The sequence below is a fragment of the Oncorhynchus gorbuscha genome, linkage group LG16 (genome assembly GCF_021184085.1).
Source record: "Oncorhynchus gorbuscha isolate QuinsamMale2020 ecotype Even-year linkage group LG16, OgorEven_v1.0, whole genome shotgun sequence".
NCBI lineage: Eukaryota > Metazoa > Chordata > Actinopteri > Salmoniformes > Salmonidae > Oncorhynchus > Oncorhynchus gorbuscha.
The window spans coordinates 90,751,430-90,774,624 of record NC_060188.1 but is presented as its reverse complement, the minus strand read 5'-3'; the positions used below and the strand labels follow the sequence as shown (position 1 = coordinate 90,774,624).

General features: G+C 44.7%; 1 protein-coding gene across 7 annotated transcripts in view; it reads left to right on the top strand.

The window, feature by feature from the left end:
- The window catches only part of mapk10 (mitogen-activated protein kinase 10), a 147,817-nt gene that overhangs the window by 38,076 nt on the left and 86,546 nt on the right, over window positions 1-23,195 (top strand). For 5 of the 7 annotated variants that reach the window (XM_046305633.1, XM_046305632.1, XM_046305637.1 and 2 more), the window contains exons 2-3: window positions 6,734-6,805; window positions 18,719-18,888. In XM_046305633.1, coding sequence (XP_046161589.1) covers window positions 6,734-6,805; window positions 18,719-18,888 — 242 coding nt within the window. Of the gene's footprint in view, window positions 1-6,733; window positions 6,833-18,718; window positions 18,889-23,195 lie in introns of all 7 variants that reach the window. The other 2 variants (XM_046305635.1, XM_046305634.1) reach the window with 2 other exon arrangements.

Genomic DNA, 23,195 nt, shown 5'->3' with positions numbered 1-23,195 from the left:
CACCCTTGGACCAATCCACACTGCCCATCTCCTTCATTCCCTGAACACCTTTACATGACAATCTTTCTCAACCAGAGCCGACAGGTCCACATGATACCGAGCAGCAAATGTATGTCCTAATTTGGGACATTGTGTGTTTCCATTGAAGCTGTTCTGGTCTGTTCATCTCCCACCATATTCCCCACTCCTCAGCCCCTATTGAGGAGCTGTTTTTCAGCCTGGCGGTGGAAGGTGTATCATCGCAAACCCCGTGAACGTACGGCCCTTCTCCAGGCAATGAGAGGCGGCTGTGGTGACATTCCCGTCCTGTCAGAGGTGAATGCGTCATGCCAGAAGATATTTCCCCCGCTGTCTGGTCGAGGAGAATGTCGCCTGTGATGTTGATTTAAAATCTGTGGCCGGATCAAAACAACAGACAAGACTGATTTTTGTTTTTTTTTCGCAATGGGATTATTTGTTTCTTGACAGTTTCTTTATCTGTTCTGTACAATTGATCTAACATACAGCACAGTAGTACAAATAGGCCTATTTTTCTTCCTTTGCATATGCAAAATATATTTACTGTATGTTTGCATTTGTACTGTATTTGTGCTTACAGTCTGCTGTTTGACATGCATTGAGTCATGTTGAAATATAAAACTAACATTTTTGCCATTTGTGTTCCTGTTCCTTTCTTGTTTGAGTAAAAAAACGCAAACAATATACAGTATATCAACAAAATCTTAGTCTTTACACTGAAATAGGTTCTGATAGTGGAGTTTTGAACATGTCCCATTAGTGTGTTCTCGGTTGTCAGTAAATTAGATTCATTTGATGTGTGTCTCATTTGTGTTTTATTTTGAGCAGGGAGAACATGATTTTTATCGCTGTGTTTCATTTTGAGCAGGGAGAACATGATTTTTATTGCTGTGTTTTATTTTGAGCAGGGAGAACATGATTTTTATTGCTGTGTTTCATTTTGAGCAGGGAGAACATGATTTTTATTGCTGTGTTTCATTTTGAGCAGGGAGAACATGATTTTTATTGCTGTGTTTCATTTTGAGCAGGGAGAACATTATTTTTATTGCTGTGTTTCATTTTGAGCAGGGAGAACATGATTTTTATTGCTGTGTTTCATTTTGCCAGATGTCTGGGGTTTGGGGAAATTGGCTAACTGTTTTGTGTTTAGAGTTTTGAATACCTTCAAATCAAATTGTATTGGTCACACACGCGTGTTTAGCAGATGTTATTACGGGTGTAGCGAAATTCTTGTGTTTCGAGCTGCAACAGTGCAGTAATATCTAACAAGTAATATCTGACAATTTCATCCACAACAATACACACAAATCTAAGTAAAGGAATATAATTAAAATATTTGGACAAGCAATGTCAGAGTGGCATAGACTAAGATACTGTAGAACAGGATAGAATATAGTATATACAGTATATAATAATGAGATGAGTTTTAGTAAACGTGTTTAACAATTGGGAATAACTCTTAATATTCCAGTAGGGAAAACACTAACTATCGTAAGTGACTGGCATTGTGACTATCATTGTGACTGTCATTGTGACTGTCATTGTGATTGTCGTTGTGACTGTTATTGTAACTGCCATTGTGATTGTCGTTGTGACTGTTATTGTAATTGCCATTGTGATTGTCGTTGTGACTGTTATTGTAACTGCCATTGTGATTGTCGTTGTGACTGTTATTGTAACTGTCATTGTGACTGTCATTGTGACTGTCATTGTGATTGTCATTTTGACCGCCATTGTGATTGCCGTTGTGACTGCCATTGTGACTGTCATTGTGACTGTCACTGTGACTGTCACTGTGACTGTCATTGTGACTGTCATTGTGATTGTCATTGTGACTGTCATTGTGACCGCCATTGTGATTGTCGTTGTGACTGTCATTGTGACTATTGTAAGTGACTGTCATTGTGACTATTGTAAGTGACTGTCATTGTGACTGTCATTGTGACTATTGTAAGTGACTGTCATTGTGACTATTGTAAGTGACTGTCATTGTGACTGTCATTGTGACTGCCATTGTGATTGTCATTGTGACTGCCATTGTGATTGTCATTGTGACTGTTATTGTAACTGTCATTGTGACTGTCACTGTGACTGTCATTGTGATTGTCATTGTGACTGCCATTGTGATTGTCGTTGTGACTGTCATTGTAACTGTCATTGTGACTGTCATTGTGACTGTCATTGTGACTACCATTGTGACTACCATTGTGACTACCATTGTGACTACCATTGTGACTACCATTGTGACTACCATTGTGACAGTCATTGCCATCAGAGTTTTAATTTCCTATGTCTACAGATGGCTGTGATTTTGCATCTGGAGATCTACCTGCCCTGCGGTGTATCAATGTTGACCGAGATTAAAAACAAATATTGTTGGGTGATAATAGGATGCCAGGTTAAATACACTGTTTGTACATGTTAATTCCTCTCATTCAGGCAATGTGCAGTGTCTAACCCACTGCACGTTGTGAAATGGCTTGTGTGCTCTGTGTCACATCTACAACAACAATAGTAAAGTCCTCCACCCCACACCACAGATATCCAGTGTCCAAAGCACAGGAATTCAGAGCATTGCATTGTATTGTATTACATTGTGTTGTATTGTATTATATTGCATTGTATTGTATTACATTGTGTTGTATTGTATTACATTGTGTTGTATTGTATTACATTGTGTTGCATTGTATTATATTGTGTTGTATTGTATTATGTTGTGTTGTATCACATTGTGTTGTGTTGTGTTATATTGTGTTGTATTGTATTGTGTTGTGTTATATTGTATTGTGTTATATTGTGTTGTATTGTGTTATGTTGTGTTGTATCACATTGTGTTGTGTTGTATTATATTGTGTTGTAGTGTATTAAATAGTATTGCGTTGTGTTATATTGTGTTGTGTTATATAGTGTTGTGTTATATTGTATTGTGTTATATTGTGTTGTATTATATTGTGTTGTGTTATATTGTGTTGTAGTGTATTATATAGTATTGTGTTGTGTTGTGTTTTATTGTGTTGTGTTATATTGTGTTGTAGTGTATTATATAGTATTGTGTTATATTGTGTTGTATTATATAGTATTGTGTTATATTGTGTTGTAGTGTATTATATAGTATTGTGTTGTGTTGTGTTATATTGTGTTGTGTTATATTGTGTTGTAGTGTATTATATAGTATTGTGTTGTTTTATATTGTATTATATAGTATTGTGTTGTGTTATATTGTGTTGTAGTGTATTATATAGTATTGTGTTGTGTTATATTGTGTTGTAGTGTATTATATAGTATTGTGTTATATTGTGTTGTAGTGTATTATTTAGTATTATGTTGTGTTGTGTTATATTGTGTTGTATTATATTGTGTTGTAGTGTATTATATAGTATTGTGTTGTGTTATATTGTGTTGTAGTGTATTATATAGTATTGTGTTGTATTGTGTTGTGATGTACTTCATGGAACAATACTTGCCCAGGAAAACCGTTTCATTTACTTGTGAGTCATAGATATAGAATGGCTCTCTGCGTAATCTATTCATTCATAAATGTCATCCCATTTCCATGGTGTGACTCCTGCTGAAAGAACATGGCTTTCATGGGCTGACCCAGACACTGTATAGGAGGGACAGAGACATGGTCATCTCTTTCTCACTGTATAAGAGAGACAGAGTCATGGGAGAGTCATCCCTTTCTCATCCCTTAATTCTTACCTCGCCTCCCTTCTCCTATCCCTCCAACACCCCATCTCCCTTACCCTTACCCTCTCCCTATCAATCCCCCTCTCTCTTCCCCTCCCACTATCCAAACTCCCCCCTCTCTCTTCCCCTCCCACTATCCCAACTCCCTCCTCTCTCTTCCCCTCCCACTATCCCAACTCCCCCTCTCTCTCCCCCTCCCCCTCCCACTATCCCAACTCCCTCCTCTCTCTTCCCCTCCCACTATCCCAACTCCCCTCTCTCTTCCCCTCCCACTATCCCAACTCCCCCTCTCTCTTCCCCTCCCACTATCCCAACTCCCCCTCTCTCTTCCCCTCCCACTATCCCAACTCCCCCTCTCTCTTCCCTCCCACTAACCCAACTCCCCCTCTCTCTTCCTCTCCCACTATCCCAACTCCCCATCTCTCTTCCCCTCCCACTATCCCAACTCCCCTCTCTCTTCCCCTCCCACTATCCCAACTCCCTCCTCTCTCTTCCCCTCCCACTATCCCAACTCCCCCTCTCTCTTCCCCTCTCCCTATCACTCCCCCTCTCTCTTCCCCTCCCACTATCCCAACTCCCCCTCTCTCTTCCCCTTTCACTATTGAGAATGACAACCATCACTACTGAAAATGACAACCCTCACTATTGAGAATGACACTGAGTAATATTCAAACATCTTCCATTTTTTAATTGGTTGGTGCTGTCTGAATGTTTCATAATGTCTGAAATATAAAGAACTTTTTCTGGAATAGTTTTCTGAATGTATATATATATATTTTTAAAGTCTTGCGCTGTCTGCTTGTCTTCCAAATAGCACCATATTCCCTACGTAGTGCACTACTTTAGACTAGGGCCCATAGGACTCTGGTCAAAAGTAGTGCACTATGTAGGGAATAGGGTGCCATTTGTGACTTAATTCTTGGTTTCCGCACAGGGGGTGAGGTTGGGGAGACAAATACGCCTACAGCATATACCAGGAAGCAGTCAACATATTAGCATATTTTCTGACTCCTGAATGTCACCATCTAGCTATTCTTAGAAGGCTTTTTCTTCTGAAGAGGAACCCTTTGTATTACACAAAATACACTTGAATCTCACTGCACTCCACTGTGGATTAAAAAAACTATACCCATCAAACTGTATTTCATCAGGCCCTCAAACTGTATTTCATCAGGCCCTCAAACTGTATTTCATCAGGCAATCAAACTGTATTTCATCAGGCCCTCAAACTGTATTTCACCAGGCCCTCAAACTGTATTTCATCAGGCCCTCAAACTGTATTTCATCAGGCCCTCAAACTGTATTTCATCAGGCCCTCAAACTGTATTTCACCAGGCCCTCAAACTGTATTTCACCAGGCCCTCAAACTGTATTTCACCAGGCCCTCAAACTGTATTTCATCAGGCCCTCAAACTGTACTTCATCAGTCCATCTCAGATTGTTTTCTGACTGCTCATGTCTCCTGTACAGTAGTCGTGATCCATTATACTAGATTAAGATATCGGAGTAATCCAGACATTTTTTTGTTGTTGTCTTGCTGCCAGACATCAAATTGTACTCTTGAGAACCCTAGAGTCTTCCTGTTTGAATATGTGTATAGTGTGCATTGTCTTTATTTCTGAAGAGTTCCTACAATGTGTTCCAGTACTCGTCATCTGAGCCGGAGCTCATCTGATATGTATTCAGATCTTAAGTTATTTATTTTACCACAGTGTGAAATATTGAACCTGTCTGTTTATGAGTGTTGTACGGCTGCACTTTATTTTCATTGCCCATTGGTGGAGGTGGTGAGGTAGTGGGTTGGGGACAAGAACAGGTCTAGAGCTGCTTGGCTTTCTTGGGGGTCTGATGGTCTATTAAAGGGTTCATTGTGGTGATCCATCAATGAATGTTCACAAACCTCAGGGACTGAAGGTGTAAGCTACATCAGTCAATCAATCATCTTGGGAGTAGCTGTAGTCTTGACTTTATGGAAAGGCTCAGTATCTACAATACGACCCAGACAAGCTCCACCACCTTCCTGTAGTCTTTACTTTATGGGAAGGCTCAGTATCTACAATACGACCCAGACAAGCTCCACCACCTTCCTGTAGTCTTTACTTTATGGGAAGGCTCAGTATCTACAATACGACCCAGACAAGCTCCACCACCTTCCTGTAGTCTTTACTTTATGGGAAGGCTCAGTATCTACAATACGACCCAGACAAGCTCCACCACCTTCCTGTAGTCTTTACTTTATGGGAAGGCTCAGTATCTACAATACGACCCAGACAAGCTCCACCACCTTCCTGTAGTCTTTACTTTATGGGAAGGCTCAGTATCTACAATACGACCCAGACAAGCTCCACCACCTTCCCACAGAAACCTTAGGTAGCAACCACTCTCTGATCTCTAACCTCTGACCTCTGGACTCAAACCTCTGACCTCTAGCCTCTAAACTCTAAACTATCTATAGTAGATGGCTGTACAGCTGTCTAAATATTCAGTCTCTAGACAGGCTCTCCTCTCCCTTGCAACCTCTGTTCTTGCTGTAAGGATGTGTTCTCAGACAACCTACCCAGTAGTGAATAAAGAAATTAACCGCCAACTCTATCCTCTAACCTCTAGCCTCTAACCTCTAGAGCGCTAGCCCTATAATCTCTAACCTCTCATTTCTAGACTCTAATCTCTAATTTCTAACCTCTAGGGTCTCAACTCTAGCCTCTCATCTCTAGCCTCTCAACTCTAGGCTCTAACCTCTAGCCTCGAACCTCTAGCCTCTAATCTCTAGAGAGCTAGCCCTATAATCTCTAACTTCTAATTTCTAGACTCTAACCTCTAATTTCTAACCTCTCATTTCTAGCCTCTAAACTCTGGCCTCTAAACTCTAGCCTCTAAACTCTAACCTCCCATTTCTAGCCTCTAAACTCTGGACTCTAAACTAGCCTCTAAACTCTAGCCTCTAAAGTCTAGCCTCTTCCCTCTAGCTTCTAAACTCTAGCCTCTAAACTCTAGCCTCTTCCCTCTCTCTGTTTGTGTCTTGCAGGTATTTATGAGGAGTGATTTCTTCTATTACTGCAGTGAACCTGTCCTGGATGTGAAAATAGCCTTTTGTCAGGTGTGTGTTCCTTACAGGTAAACTAAGGTACAGTATTCATACACTTCCATTTCCCCTTCATTAGCTCTGTCTGTTCTGTGTCTAAGATGAAGACCGTTCTGGTAGCCTGCCACAGGCCTGTACTTTACATGTCGTAGCTTGTCCAGGTTGGGCTCAATTCCATTTCAATTTAATCAATTCAGGAAGTAAACTGCCATTCCAATTCCAAATGTCTTCTTAAATTGACTGAATTTAAATGGGAATGACCCCAACCCTGAGTTAGTTACAGCATTTACAGAATGGGACAAGGCTTCCTCAATGATGCTAGTGAATACAAACCAGCTAAGTGAACGACAGAAACTAAATTGCACATGATTGAGACTGATTACCGGATTAACTACGTATACTTGTGATTCTAACCTGTGGCGTCAATTGCTTCCAGCTGTGTGAAATATTAATCATATTGGCCCTTTGGTAAACATAATACACCTCACAGTTTTTTTTGTTTTTTTTGGCCTAATTGTTTACTACATCACTCCCTGATCACGAAAATATAATATATAGGACATATAAATTAGATCATCTATAATTAGAGCTAAGATGCTCCAGTCTATTATAGGGAAGAATGGAAGAATGGATAGTTAGATGGAAGGAAGGAAGGAAGGAAGGAAGGAAGGAAGGAAGGAAGGAAGGAAGGACGGACGGACGGAAGGAAGGAAGGAAGGAAGGATGGATGGAAGGAAGGATGGAAGGAAGAATGGATAGTTGGATGGCAGGAAGGATGGAAGTAAGAATGGATGAAAGGAAGGAAGGAAGGAAGGATCAAATCAAATGTATTTATAAAGCCCTTCTTACATCAGCTGATATCTCAAAGTGCTGTACAGAAACCCAGCCTAAAACCCTAAACAGCAAGCGGTGCAGGTGTAGAAGCACAGTGGCTAGGAAAAACTCCCTAGAAAGGCCAGAACTTAGGAAGAAACCTAGAGAGGAACCAAACTATGAGGGGTGGCCAGTCCTCCTCTGGCTGTGCCGGGTGGAGAGGAACCAGGCTATGAGGGGTGGCCAGTCCTCTTCTGGCTGTGCCGGGTGGAGAGGAACCAGGCTAGGAGGGGTGGCCAGTCCTCTTATGGCTGTGCCGGGTGGAGAGGAATCAGGCTATGAGGGGTGCCAGTCCTCTTCTGGCTGTGCCGGGTGGAGATTAAAACAGAACATGGCCAAGATATTAAAATGTTCATAGATGACCAGCAGGGTCAGATAATAATAATCACAGTGGTTGTCGAGGGTGCAGCAAGTCAGCACCTCAGGAGTAAATGTCAGTAGGCTTTTCATAGCCGATCATTCAGAGTATCCCTACCGCTCCTGCTGTCTCTAGAGAGTTGAAAACAGCAGGTCTGGGACAGGTAGCACGTCCGGTGAACAGGTCAGCGTTCCATAGCCGCAGGCAGAACAGTTAAAACTGGAGCAGCAGTACGGCCAGGTGAACTGGGGACAACAAGGAATCATCAGGTCAGGTAGTCCTGAGGCATGGTCCTAGGGCTCAGGTCCTCCGAGAGAGAGAGAAAGAAAGAAAGAAAGAAAGAAAGAAAGAAAGAAAGAAAGAGAGAGAGAATTAGAGAGAGCACACTTACATTCACACAGGACACCGGATAAGACAGGAGAAATACTCCAGATATAACAGACTAACCCTAGCCCCCCGACACATAAACTACTGCATCATAAATACTGGAGGCTGAGACAGGAAGGGTCGGGAGACACTGTGGCCCCATCCGACGATACCCCCGGACAGGGCCAAACAGGCAGCAGATAACCCCAGGATATAACCATAAGGATGGATGGAAGGATGGATGGATGGAAGGATGGATGGATGGAAGGATGGATGGATGGATGGATGGATGGATGGATGGATGGATGGAGGGATGGATGGATGGATGGATGGATGGATGGAAGGATGGATGGATGGATGGATGGAAGGGTGGATGTGGATGGATGGAAGTGGATGGATGGAAGTAGATGGATGGATGGATGGATGGATGAATGGATGGATGGATGGATGGATGGATGGATGGATGGATGGATGGAGGGAGGGAGGGAGGGAGGGAGGGAGGGAGGGAGGGAGGGAGGGAGGGAGGGAGGGAGGGATGGATGGATGGATGGATGGATGGAAGGATGGATGGATGGATGGATGGATGGATGGAAGTGGATGGATGGATGTATGGATGGATGGATGGAAGGAAGGAAGGAAGGAAGGAAGGAAGGAAGGAAGGAAGGAAGGATGGATGGATGGAAGGAAGGAAGGATGGATGGAAGTGGATGGATGTACAGTGCCTTCAGAATGTATTCATTCCCCTTAACCTATGTTGTTATGTTATGTATGTTGAATTCAAAATTCATTCAATTTGTTTTCTCACCCATCTACACACAATACATCCATAAAGTGAAAACATGTTTTTAGAAATGTTTGCAAATGTATTGAAAATGAAATACAGAAATATCTCATTAACATAAGTATTCACACACCTCTGTCAGTACATGTTAGAATCACCTTTGTCATCAATTACAGCTGTGAGTCTTTTTGGGTAAGTCTCTAAGAACTTTGAACATCTGGATGGTACAATATTTGCTTATTATTAATACAAAACAAAAAATTAAATCTCTGTCAAGTTGGTTGTTGATCATTGACAGACATTTTTCAAGTCTAGCCATAGATTTTCTGTCATGCTGGTGAATGAGGACCCAAAAGCGACTTGGCGAAAACAGAGTATTTAATCCAGAATAAACATTACAAAACAAAAAGCATAATACTACACGTAAAGACGAGAACAGACTGGAGACTTGATCGAGAACTGCAGGTTGCCTCGGGAAGGCACTTGAACCTAGCAGACTCAGACACCTGCTCACCACGCAGCATCTGAGGGAAACACGACACGACAGGGCAAAACATAGACACAGCACAGTGAATATAAATGAGGATCCGACAGGGCAGGTACGGGAAACAAGGAGTGAAATAGGGACTCTAATCAGGGAAAAGGATCGGGAACAGGTGTGGGAAGACTAAATGATGATTAGGGGAATAGGAACAGCTGGGAGCAGGAACGGAACGATAGAGAGAAGAGAGAGCGAGAGAGTGAGAGAGGGAGGGGGAGAGAGAGGGATAGAAAGAGGGAAAGAACCTAATAAGACCAGCAGAGGGAAACGAATAGAATGGGAAGCACAGGGACAAGACATGATAATAAATGACAAAACATGACAGTACCCCCCCACTCACCGAGCGCCTCCTGGCGCACTCGAGGAGGAATCCTGGCGGCAACGGAGGAAATCATCAATGAGTGAACGGTCCAGCACGTCCCGAGACGGAACCCAACTCCTCTCCTCAGGACCGTAACCCTCCCAATCCACTAAGTATTGGTGACCCCGTCCCCGAGAACGCATGTCCATGATCTTATGTACCTTGTAAATAGGTGCGCTCTCGACAAGGACGGGAGGGGGGAGGGAAGACGAACGGGGGTGCGAAGAAAGGGCTTAACACAGGAGACATGGAAGACAGGATGGACGCGACGAAGATGTCGCGGAAGAAGCAGTCGCACAGCGACAGGATTGACGACCTGGGAGACACGGAACGGACCAATGAACTGCGGAGTCAACTTACGAGAAGCTGTCGTAAGAGGAAGGTTGCGAGTGGAAAGCCACACTCTCTGGCCGCAACAATACCTAGGACTCTTAATCCTGCGTTTATTGGCGGCTCTCACAGTCTGTGCCCTGTAGCGGCAAAGTGCAGCCCTCACCCTCCTCCAGGTGCGCTCACAACGTTGGACAAACGCTTGAGCGGAGGGAACGCTGGACTCGGCAAGCTGGGAAGAGAATAGAGGAGGCTGGTAACCCAGACTACTCTGAAACGGAGATAACCCGGTAGCAGACGAAGGAAGCGAGTTGTGAGCGTATTCTGCCCAGGGGAGCTGTTCTGCCCAAGACGCAGGGTTTCTGAAAGAAAGGCTGCGTAGTATGCGACCAATCGTCTGATTGGCCCTCTCTGCTTGACCGTTAGACTGGGGATGAAACCCGGAAGAGAGACTGACGGACGCACCAATCAAACGACAGAACTCCCTCCAAAACTGTGACGTGAATTGCGGGCCTCTGTCTGAAACGGCGTCTAACGGGAGGCCATGAATTCTGAACACATTCTCGATAATGATTTGTGCCGTCTCCTTAGCGGAAGGAAGTTTAGCGAGGGGAATGAAATGTGCCGCCTTAGAGAACCTATCGACAACCGTAAGAATCACAGTCTTCCCCGCAGACAAAGGCAGACCGGTAATGAAGTCTAGGGCGATGTGAGACCATGGTCGAGAAGGAATGGGGAGCGGTCTGAGACGACCGGCAGGAGGAGAGTTACCCGACTTAGTCTGCGCGCAGTCCGAACAAGCAGCCACGAAACGGCGCGTGTCACGCTCCTGAGTCGGCCACCAAAATCGCTGGCGAATAGACGCAAGAGTGCCTCGAACACCGGGATGACCAGCTAACTTGGCAGAGTGAGCCCACTGAAGAACAGCCAGACGAGTGGAAACAGGAACGAAAAGGAGGTTACTAGGACAAGCGCGCGGCGACGCAGTGTGCGTGAGTGCTTGCTTAACCTGTCTTTCAATTCCCCAGACTGTCAACCCGACAACACGCCCATAAGGAAGAATCCCTCGGGATCAGTAGAAGCCACAGAAGAACTAAACAGACGGGATAAGGCATCAGGCTTGGTGTTCTTGCTACCCGGACGGTAAGAAATCACAAACTCGAAACGAGCGAAAAACAACGCCCAACGAGCTTGACGGGCATTAAGTCGTTTGGCAGAACGGATGTACTCAAGGTTCTTATGGTCTGTCCAAACGACAAAAGGAACGGTCGCCCCCTCCAACCACTGTCGCCATTCGCCTAGGGCTAAGCGGATGGCGAGCAGTTCACGGTTACCCACATCATAGTTGCGCTCAGATGGCGACAGGCGATGAGAAAAATAAGCGCAAGGATGAACCTTATCGTCAGACTGGAAGCGCTGGGATAGAATGGCTCCCACGCCTACCTCTGAAGCGTCAACCTCGACAATGAATTGTCTAGTGACGTCAGGAGTAACGAGGATAGGAGCGGACGTAAAACGTTCTTTTAGAAGATCAAAAGCTCCCTGGGCGGAACCGGACCACTTAAAACACGTCTTAACAGAAGTAAGAGCTGTGAGAGGGGCAGCAACTTGACCGAAATTACGAATGAAACGCCGATAGAAATTAGCGAAACCTAAAAAGCGCTGCAACTCGACACGTGACCTTGGAACGGGCCAATCACTGACAGCTTGGACCTTAGCGGAATCCATCTGAATGCCTTCAGCGGAAATAACGGAACCGAGAAAAGTAACGGAGGAGACATGAAAAGAGCACTTCTCAGCCTTTACGTAGAGACAATTCTCTAAAAGGCGCTGTAGAACACGTCGAACGTGCTGAACATGAATCTCGAGTGACGGTGAAAAAATCAGGATATCGTCAAGATAGACAAAAACAAAGATGTTCAGCATGTCTCTCAGAACATCATTAACTAATGCCTGAAAAACAGCTGGCGCATTGGCGAGACCAAACGGCAGAACCCGGTACTCAAAATGCCCTAACGGAGTGTTAAACGCCGTTTTCCACTCGTCCCCCTCTCTGATGCGCACGAGATGGTAAGCGTTACGAAGGTCCAACTTAGTAAAGCACCTGGCTCCCTGCAGAATCTCGAAGGCTGATGACATAAGGGGAAGCGGATAACGATTCTTAACCGTTATGTCATTCAGCCCTCGATAATCCACGCAGGGGCGCAGAGTACCGTCCTTCTTCTTAACAAAAAAGAACCCCGCCCCGGCCGGAGAGGAAGAAGGCACTATGGTACCGGCGTCAAGAGACACAGATAAATAATCCTAGAGAGCCTTACGTTCGGGAGCCGACAGAGAGTATAGTCTACCCCGAGGAGGAGTGGTCCCCGGAAGGAGATCAATACTACAATCATACGACCGGTGAGGAGGAAGGGAGTTGGCTCGGGACCGACTGAAGACCGTGCGCAGATCATGATATTCCTCCGGCACTCCTGTCAAATCGCCAGGTTCCTCCTGAGAAGTGGGGACAGAAGAAATGGGAGGGATGGCAGACATTAAGCACTTCACATGACAAGATACGTTCCAGGATAGGATAGAATTACAAGACCAATTAATAGAAGGATTATGACATACTAGCCAGGGATGACCCAAAACAACAGGTGTGAAAGGTGAACGAAAAATCAAAAAAGAAATAGTCTCACTGTGGTTACCAGATACTGTGAGAGTTAAAGGTAGTGTCTCAAATCTGATACTGGGAAGATGACTACCATCTAAGGCAAACATGGGCGTAGGCTTGTCTAACTGTCTGAAAGGAATGTTATGTTTCCGAACCCATGCTTCGTCCATGAAACAACCCTCAGCCCCAGAGTCAATCAAGGCACTGCATGTAGCACCCGAACCGGTCCAGCGTAGATGGACCGACATAGTAGTACAAGATCTAGATGAAGAGACCTGAGTAGTAGCGCTCACCAGTAACCCTCCGCTTACTGATGGGCTCTGGCCTCTTACTGGACATGAATTAACAAAATGTCCATCAAATCCGCAATAGAGGCACAGGCGGTTGGTGATCCTCCGTTCCCTCTCCTTAGTCGAGATGCGAATCCCTCCCAGCTGCATGGGCTCAGTCTCAGAGCCAGAGGAGGGAGATGGTTGCGATGCGGAGCAGGGAAACACCGTTGATGCGAGCTCTCTTCCACGAGCCTGGTGACGAAGATCTACCCGTCGTTCTATGCGGATGGCGAGAGCAATCAAAGAGTCCACACTGGAAGGAACCTCCCGAGAGAGAATCTCATCTTTGACCACTGTGTGGAGTCCCTCCAGAAAACGAGCGAGCAGCGCCGGCTCGTTCCAGTCACTAGAGGCAGCAAGAGTACGAAACTCTATAGAGTAATCCGTTATGGATCGATCACCTTGGCATAGGGAAGCCAGGACCCTAGAAGCCTCCCCACCAAAAACTGAACGGTCAAAAACCCGAATCATCTCCTCTTTAAAGTTCTGGTAATTGTTAGAACAAACAGCCCTTGCCTCCCAGATAGCTGTGCCCCACTCTCGGGCCCGGCCAGTAAGGAGTGAAATGACGTAAGCAACCCGAGCTCTCTCTCTAGAGTATGTGTTGGGTTGGAGAGAGAACACAATCTCACACTGGGTGAGAAAGGAGCGGCACTCAGTGGGCTGCCCGGAGTAGCAAGGTGGGTTATTAACCCTAGGTTCTGGAGGCTCGGCAGGCCAGGAAGTAACAGGTGGCACGAGACGAAGACTCTGGAACTGTCCAGAGAGGTCGGAAACCTGAGCGGCCAGGCTCTCCACGGCATGGCGAGCAGCAGACAATTCCTGCTCGTGTCTGCCGAGCATGGCTCCTTGGATCTCGACGGCAGTGTTACGAGCGTCTGTAGTCGCTGGGTCCATTCCTCGGTCGGATCCTTCTGTCATGCTGGTGAATGAGGACCCAAAAGCGACTTGGCGAAAACAGAGTATTTAATCCAGAATAAACATTACAAAACAAAAAGCATAATACTACACGTAAAGACGAGAACAGACTGGAGACTTGATCGAGAACTGCAGGTTGCCTCGGGAAGGCACTTGAACCTAGCAGACTCAGACACCTGCTCACCACGCAGCATCTGAGGGAAACACGACACGACAGGGCAAAACATAGACACAGCACGGTGAATATAAATGAGGATCCGACAGGGCAGGTACGGGAAACAAGGAGTGAAATAGGGACTCTAATCAGGGAAAAGGATCGGGAACAGGTGTGGGAAGACTAAATGATGATTAGGGGAATAGGAACAGCTGGGAGCAGGAACGGAACGATAGAGAGAAGAGAGAGCGAGAGAGTGAGAGAGGGAGGGGGAGAGAGAGGGATAGAAAGAGGGAAAGAACCTAATAAGACCAGCAGAGGGAAACGAATAGAATGGGAAGCACAGGGACAAGACATGATAATAAATGACAAAACATGACATTTTCAAGACAATTTAAGTCAAAACTGTAACTACGCCACTCAGGAACATTCAATGTCTTCTTGGTAAGCGACTCCAATGAAGATTTGGCCTTGTGTTTTAGATTATTGTCCTGCTTAAAGGTGAATTAATCTCCCAGTGTCTGGTAGAAAGCAGTTTTCCTCTAGGGTATTGCCTGTGCTTAGCTCCATTCCATAAAAAACGTTTATCTAGAAAAACTCCCCAGTCCATAACAAATACAAGCATACCCATAACATGATGCAGCCACCAGAATAATTTAAAATATGAAGAGTGGTACTCAGAAATGTGTTTTATTTGCCCCAAAAATAACACTTTGTTTTCAGGACAAAATGGGAATTGCTTTGTCAAATATTTTGCAGTTTTGCTTTAGTGCCATGTTGCAAACAGAATGCAGATTTTTGAATATTTTTTATTCTGTATATGCTTCCTTCTTTTCGCTCTGTCAATTAGATTAGTATTGTGGAGTAACTCAAAGTAGTTTTCTCCTATCACAGCCATTAAACCCTGGAACTGTTTTAAAGACACAATTGGCCTCGATGAAATCCCTGAATGGTTTCCTTCCTCTCCGGCAACTGAGTTAGGAAGGACACCTGTATATTTGTAGTGACTGGGTGTATTGATACACCATCCAAAGTGTAATTAATAACTTCACCATGCTCAAAGGCATATTTAATGTCTGCTTTTTTATTTTACCCTTCTGACAATAGGTGTCCTTCTTTGTGAGGCATTGGAAAACATCCCTGGTCTTTGTGGTTGATTCTGTGTTTGAAATTCACTGCTCGACTGAAGGACCTTACAATTATTTGTATGTATTGGGTATAGAGATGAGGTTATTTAAGATCATGTTAAACACTATTATTGCACACAGAGAGTCTGACTGCAGATCTCTCCAGGAGGAACAGGTTCTGGTCTGGACTGACTGCAGATATTTTTGCTATAGTCTTATTTCTCATCAGAAAATGCATCAAAATGGCAGCCTATATCCTATATAGTGTTCTACTTCTGTCCATAGGTCTCTGTTCAAAAGTAGTGCATTATATAGAGATTAGTGTGCTATTTGTGACGCATGTATAATGTGCATAGAAATAGAATGATAGAAATGAATGCACTATAACTCTGTGGTGCTTTACTATACTAGTCTCTTATTCAACATGGATTATATTTGGCCTATGTATGCATGTTTGGACAAACAGTTACTAGACTGGGCTGGACATGTACATGGAGTAATGTGTGTGTCCTGTGTGGGTCAGTTGGTAAGACTTTTATTAACTCTTTTTTTAACTAGGTAAATGACGGTCTAGGAACAGTGGGTTAACTGGTCTAGGAACAGTGGGGTTAACTGGTCTAGGAACAGTGGGTTAACTGGTCTAGGAACAGTGGGGTTAACTGGTCTAGGAACAGTGGGGTTAACTGGTCTAGGAACAGTGGGGTTAACTGGTCTAGGAACAGTGGGTTAACTGGTCTAGGAACAGTGGGTTAACTGGTCTAGGAGCAGTGGGTTAACTGGTCTAGGAACAGTGGGTTAACTGGTCTAGGAACAGTGGGGTTAACTGGTCTAGGAACAGTGGGGTTAACTGGTCTAAACAGTGGGTCTAGGAACAGTGGGGTTAACTGGTCTAGGAACAGTGGGTTAACTGGTCTAGGAACAGTGGGTTAACTGGTCTAGGAACAGTGGGTTAACTGGTCTAGGAACAGTGGGGTTAACTGGTCTAGGAACAGTGGGTTAACTGGTCTAGGAACAGTGGGTTAACTGATCTAGGAACAGTGGGTTAACTGGTCTAGGAACAGTGGGGTTAACTGGTCTAGGAACAGTGGGTTAACTGGTCTAGGAACAGTGGGTTAACTGGTCTAGGAACAGTGGGGTTAACTGGTCTAGGAACAGTGGGTTAACTGATCTAGGAGCAGTGGGTTAACTGGTCTAGGAACAGTCGGTTAACTGGTCTAGGAACAGTGGGTTAACTGGTTTAGGAACAGTGGAACAGTGGGTTAACTGGTCTAGGAACAGTGGGGTTAACTGGTCTAGGAACAGTGGGTTAACTGGTCTAGGAACAGTGGGTTAACAGTGGAACAGTTAACTGGTCTAGGAACAGTGGGTTAACTGGTTTAGGAACAGTGGAACAGTGGGTTAACTGGTCTAGGAACAGTGGGGTTAACTGGTCTAGGAACAGTGGGTTAACTGGTCTAGGAACAGTGGAACAGTGGGTTAACTGGTCTAGGAACAGTGGGTTAACTGGTCTAGGAACAGTGGGGTTAACTGGTCTAGGAACAGTGGGGTTAACTGGTCTAGGAACAGTGGGGTTAACTGGTCTAGGAACAGTGGGTTAACTGGTTTAGGAACAGTGGAACAGTGGGTTAACTGGTCTAGGAACAGTGGGGTTAACTGGTCTAGGAACAGTGGGTTAACTGGTCTAGGAACAGTGGAACAGTGGGTTAACTGGTCTAGGAACAGTGGGTTAACTGGTCTAGGAACAGTTTAACTGGTCTAGGAACAGTGGGTTAACTGGTCTAGGAACAGTGGGTTAACTGGTCTAGGAACAGTGGGTTAACTGGTCTAGGAACAGTGGAACAGTGGGTTAACTGGTCTAGGAACAGTGGGTTAACTGGTCTAGGAACAGTGGGTTAACTGGTCTAGGAACAGTGGGTTAACTGGTCTAGGAACAGTGGGTTAACTGGTCTAGGAACAGTGGGTTAACTGGTCTAGGAACAGCGGGTTAACTGGTCTAGGAACAGCGGGTTAACTGGTCTAGGAACAGTGGAACAGTGGGTTAACTGGTCTAGGAACAGTGGGTTAACTGGTCTAGGAACAGTGGGTTAACTGATCTAGGAGCAGTGGGTTAACTGGTCTAGGAACAGTCGGTTAACTGGTCTAGGAACAGTGGGTTAACTGGTCTAGGAACAGTGGAACAGTGGGTTAACTGGTCTAGGAACAGTGGGTTAACTGGTCTAGGAACAGTGGGTTAACTGGTCTAGGAACAGTGGGTTAACTGCCTTGTTCAGGGGCAGAACGACAGATTTTCACCTTGTCAGCTCGGGGATTCGTTGTAGCAACCTTTCGGTTATTGGCCCAACGCTCTAACCACTATGCTACCTGCTGCCCCTTGGCAATGCCAAGGGTGTGGGTTCAATTCTCTCAGGGATCACATGGAGGTTTAATCCAGACCTACACGGTAGTGTGATAGTCTACTTACCAAATGGCACCCTACTCCCTATATTATACACTACATGCCGTAGGTAATAGGGGGTCATTTGAGACACTACTATGTTGCATCCCTGTCCTGCCCGGGTTCTGTCTCCCTGTTAGTTCTGGATAGGCGATACGTCCCCCATCTCCCCACTCGTCCCTTTGTCCACAGAATACCGGACGGGCATGTTTTGGTTCTATAGTCTTCTGTAAACTGTCGTTAACAAAACTCAAGAGTGAAGGAAGTGGAAAAAATAAAAAAAACATCTTATTATGAAGTTTGGAAATTAGACATTCCAATAACAGCGGACACAGAATATGTGATGTATGTCTTCATTTTGTAGGCATATTGTACTGTAGTCAACATGCATTGTTAATGGGACTATAATAATAATATATAATATAATAATATATGCCATTTAGCAGACGCTTTTATCCAAAGCGACTTACAGTCATGTGTGCATACAGTCTACGTATGGGTGGTCCCGGGGATCGAACCCACTACCCTGGCGTTACAAGCGCCATGCTCTACCAACTGAGCTACAGAAGGACCAGTTCTAAATGGTATTTTAAATGAATAAAATGAACAAAGAACTTTAGCAATGCAGCTGGCGTTTTAGAGCCCAGTCACAGAGGTGACATCACTGACCAGTTTTTGTTTTGTTTGTCCTCTTCAGGGTTTTGGTAAACAAGTGGATGTGTCATATATCGTCAAACACTACAACATGTCTAAAAGCAAAGTGGACAACCAGTTCTACAGCGTGGAAGTAGGAGATTCCACCTTCACAGTTCTCAAACGCTACCAGAACCTAAAACCCATCGGTTCTGGAGCTCAGGGAATCGTTTGGTGAGTACTGAAGCACTTTGTTTTTTATTGTGTTTTTTACACTTGTTATATTGTTGTGATGGAAAATAAATGAACTGTTGAATGTATTATTTGGTTTCAGTATGATGGCAGTGTGCAGTTATGGATGGTTTATAGTGAAATTAATTAAATGTTAAAGAGATTAATTCCACTGCATAACGTCATATTTTGTTTTTCGGAAATGTGCTGATATTGACTGGTTTGATTGACTTGTGAGGTCTTAGCATAAAAAATATTTCACTGGGTGGTATCAGTGATTGACACTTTGTGGAAATCCTGGCAATTTTTAAGAATACCAAAATGGGTCGATTAGTCTAGAAAGAACCTGGTTTGGTCATGATGAGCTCTCTGATACATTCTCTAAGGTCCCTATTGGCTCCAAGCTTTCCATTAACATTCTACTGTTGTTTCTATGGCTACACCGTCCACTCAGTAGGAACCAGGAAGTCATTAACATTCACCTCACGGCCGCTCTGTCAGCAGCTCAGGAATGAAAAGACTGTGCTCTTCCTTGGAAAAAGGGGAGCTCAATGGAGATTTCCATTCCAACACTTTGTCAACGTCATTCTGAAGCCTTGGTCCGTCTGTCTTTCCCCTGGAATCGGGCAAGAGAGGGGATCTGTGCTTCTTTGAGAAGGGTCTGACAAGCCTTGTTCTATAGCCGGGGGGGGGTGGACACTGGACGTAACCTCCTGTCCTCTCCCGTGCCCTCCTTCCCATGGCGATTGTGTACACTTACAAAAGGGGAATGGGTGAGTTGTAGGAATGCTGTAACCGTAGAAATATAACTAATAGAATGGTTGGAAATAGAACTACTAGACCGGGCATCCCCTTTTTTTTAATGTCAATCCTACTCTAGTAATTCTGTTTCTTTGGATGGTCAACAGGAAATTCTAGTTCCTCTGGTTCATTCACAGAGTAACACGATTGGGTGTTTCAAGTTGTGTCCCACGGCAACAGTATTAACACCACAAAAAGATAAATCCTCCTGAGAAAAAATAGAAGTTGGTCAGAAATTATGTACTATATAGGGAATAGGGTGCCATGGTCATACACCTCTGGTCAAAAGTAGTGCACTATATAGGGTACCATTTGGGAAGCAGGCATAGGCTAGAATAATACAGGCTTTTAAATAAATACGGTTGAAATATAGGGTATACTGTTGTTGTCCTGCCTCCAGTCAGACTGCAAACAACAGAGAGAAAGACGTATCATGAAATCAACATCATTATGCAATCTGTTATATAATCACATTCAGGAGATGTTCCCCTGTACACTGAGATAATGTTCTCGCTGTGAGAGAGAGAGACCTGGGCTTGCATTCAAAGAGCGTCTCAGAGCTGGGATAGTAATCTAGCATCAGCTCCCCCTTGTCAATGTTTTGTATTCATTGTGCTTCTAAAAGGAATCCTAACTGATCCTAAATCAGTACCTCTGAGATGATTTGTGAACACGGGCCCTGGTCTTGTATTCAAAGATCTAGTATCAGTTCCCCCTTGTCAATGTAATTCTATTTCATCTGATCTAAAAGGCAAACTGATCCTAGATCAGCACGACCCCTACACTACGGTGTGGTTAAGACTATCTATGGTTGTCCTCTTCCCCAGTCATTCAGATCTGTGTAACTTGTCTCTTGTGTCATGTGGTGTGGTCAGGGAGCTTTCAGACAGAGACACCATGGTCAGGGAGCTTTCAGACAGAGACATCATGGTCAGAGAGCTTTCAGACTGATACACCATGGTCAGAGACACCATGGTCAGGGAGCTTTCAGACTGATACACCATGGTCAGGGAGCTTTCAGACTGATACACCATGGTCAGAGACACCATGGTCAGGGAGCTTTCAGACGGATACACCATGGTCAGAGACACCATGGTCAGAGAGCTTTCAGACTGATACACCATGGTCAGGGAGCTTTCAGACTGATACACCATGGTCAGGGAGCTTTCAGACTGATACACCATGGTCAGGGAGCTTTCAGACAGAGACACCATGGTCAGATACACCATGGTCAGGGAGCTTTCAGACAGAGACACCATGGTCAGAGACATCATGGTCAGGGAGCTTTCAGACAGAGACACCATGGTCAGGGAGCTTTCAGACAGAGACACCATGGTCAGAGACACCATGGTCAGGGAGCTTTCAGACAGAGACACCATGGTCAGAGACACCATGGTCAGGGAGCTTTCAGACTGATACACCATGGTCAGAGACACCACGGTCAGAGAGCTTTCAGACTGATACACCATGGTCAGAGACACCATGGTCAGAGAACTTTCAGACTGATACACCATGGTCAGGGAGCTTTCAGACTGATACACCATGGTCAGAGACACCATGGTCAGGGAGCTTTCAGACTGATACACCATGGTCAGGGAGCTTTCAGACTGAGACACCATGGTCAGAGACACCATGGTCAGGGAGCTTTCAGACTGATACACCATGGTCAGGGAGCTTTCAGACTGATACACCATGGTCAGGGAGCTTTCAGACAGAGACATCATGGTCAGAGAGCTTTCAGACTGATACACCATGGTCAGAGACACCATGGTCAGGGAGCTTTCAGACTGATACACCATGGTCAGAGAGCTTTCAGACTGATACACCATGGTCAGAGACACCATGGTCAGGGAGCTTTCAGACTGATACACCATGGTCAGGGAGCTTTCAGACAGGAGCTTTCAGACATGGTCATACACCATGGTCAGAGACACCATGGTCAGGGAGCTTTCAGACTGATACACCATGGTCAGAGACACCATGGTCAGAGAGCTTTCAGACTGATACACCATGGTCAAGGAGCTTTCAGACTGATACACCATGGTCAGGGAGCTTTCAGACAGAGACACCATGGTCAGAGACACCATGGTCAGGGAGCTTTCAGACAGAGACACCATGGTCAGGGAGCTTTCAGACTGAGACACCATGGTCAGGGAGCTTTCAGACAGAGACACCATGGTCAGAGACACCATGGTCAGGGAGCTTTCAGACAGAGACACCACTTTAGGATGCATCAGCAGGTTGGGCTAGTGGTGATGACATCACACGGCCCTCAGAATGAGGGTTTTCTAAGGTCCCTATTGGCTCCAAGCTTTCCATTAACATTCTACTGCTGTTTCTATGGCTACACCGTCCACCTTGCACTCTGTCTTCATAGAACGACACAGTGCATTCAGAAAGTATCCTGACCCTTTAACTTTTTCCACGTTGTTATGTTCCAGCCTTATTCTAAAATGTATACAATCATTTTCTCCTCTCATCAATCTACACACAATACCCCATAATAACAAAGCATAAACAGGTTTTTATAAATATAAATTTATATATAAAAATATTTAAAAAAATAAAATAATAATAAATACCTTATTTACATATAGTACCAGTCATAAGTTTGGACACACCTACTCATTCAGAAATACCTTATTTACATATAGTACCAGTCATAAGTTTGGACACACCTACTCATTCAAGGCTTTTTCTTAATTTGTAAAACTATTTTCTACATTGTAGAAAAATAGTGAAAACATCAAAATGATGAAGTAACACACATGGAGTCATGTAGTAATCAAAAAATACCCCCCTAGTTCAAACGCTACTCTTTATATTGTAGACTCTTTTCTTTACAACACAAGATTTCTAGATATTGTTCTGAAAGTCGAGATATAAATGATGAAGGAAAGCTCTCTCGGCTGACTACAATGTATTCCAAGATATTGATTATTCTGAGATGTGCTGTAGCCGAATATTCTCGTTAGTCCGTCAGTTCCTCCGTCGGTTCCTCAGTCGGTTCCTCAGTCGGTTCCTCCGTCGGTTCCTCCGTCGGTTCCTCCGTCGGTTCCTCCGTCGGTTCCTCTGTCGGTTCCTCCGTCGGTTCCTCTGTCGGTTCCTCTGTCGGTTCCTCTGTCGGCTCCTCTGTCAGTTCGTATGACGGACACTAAAATTGTAGAGGATTTGTACGTCTGGGGGCCTGGTGTCTGAATAGTAATAGAACGACCTAATACTCCTCGTACGTCTGGGGACCTGCTAGTTTGATAAATAGCTTCTATTCCGCTGTGATGAGATTGTGCTGAGTCAGCATAGGATGTAGAGAGACACACACACACACACACACACTGTTGACACAAAGCAGCCTCCGTACAAATAGCTTCCTGGTGCAAATATTCCTATAATCCCAGGGGAACGGTGACTGTAGGCCATTAAAGTTGAGTTATCTCTAGCACATAGACTATTAGACCCTCTAACTGAACTGGGGAGGTTAGGATGGGGAGAGGAGGGGGAGGGTAGGATGG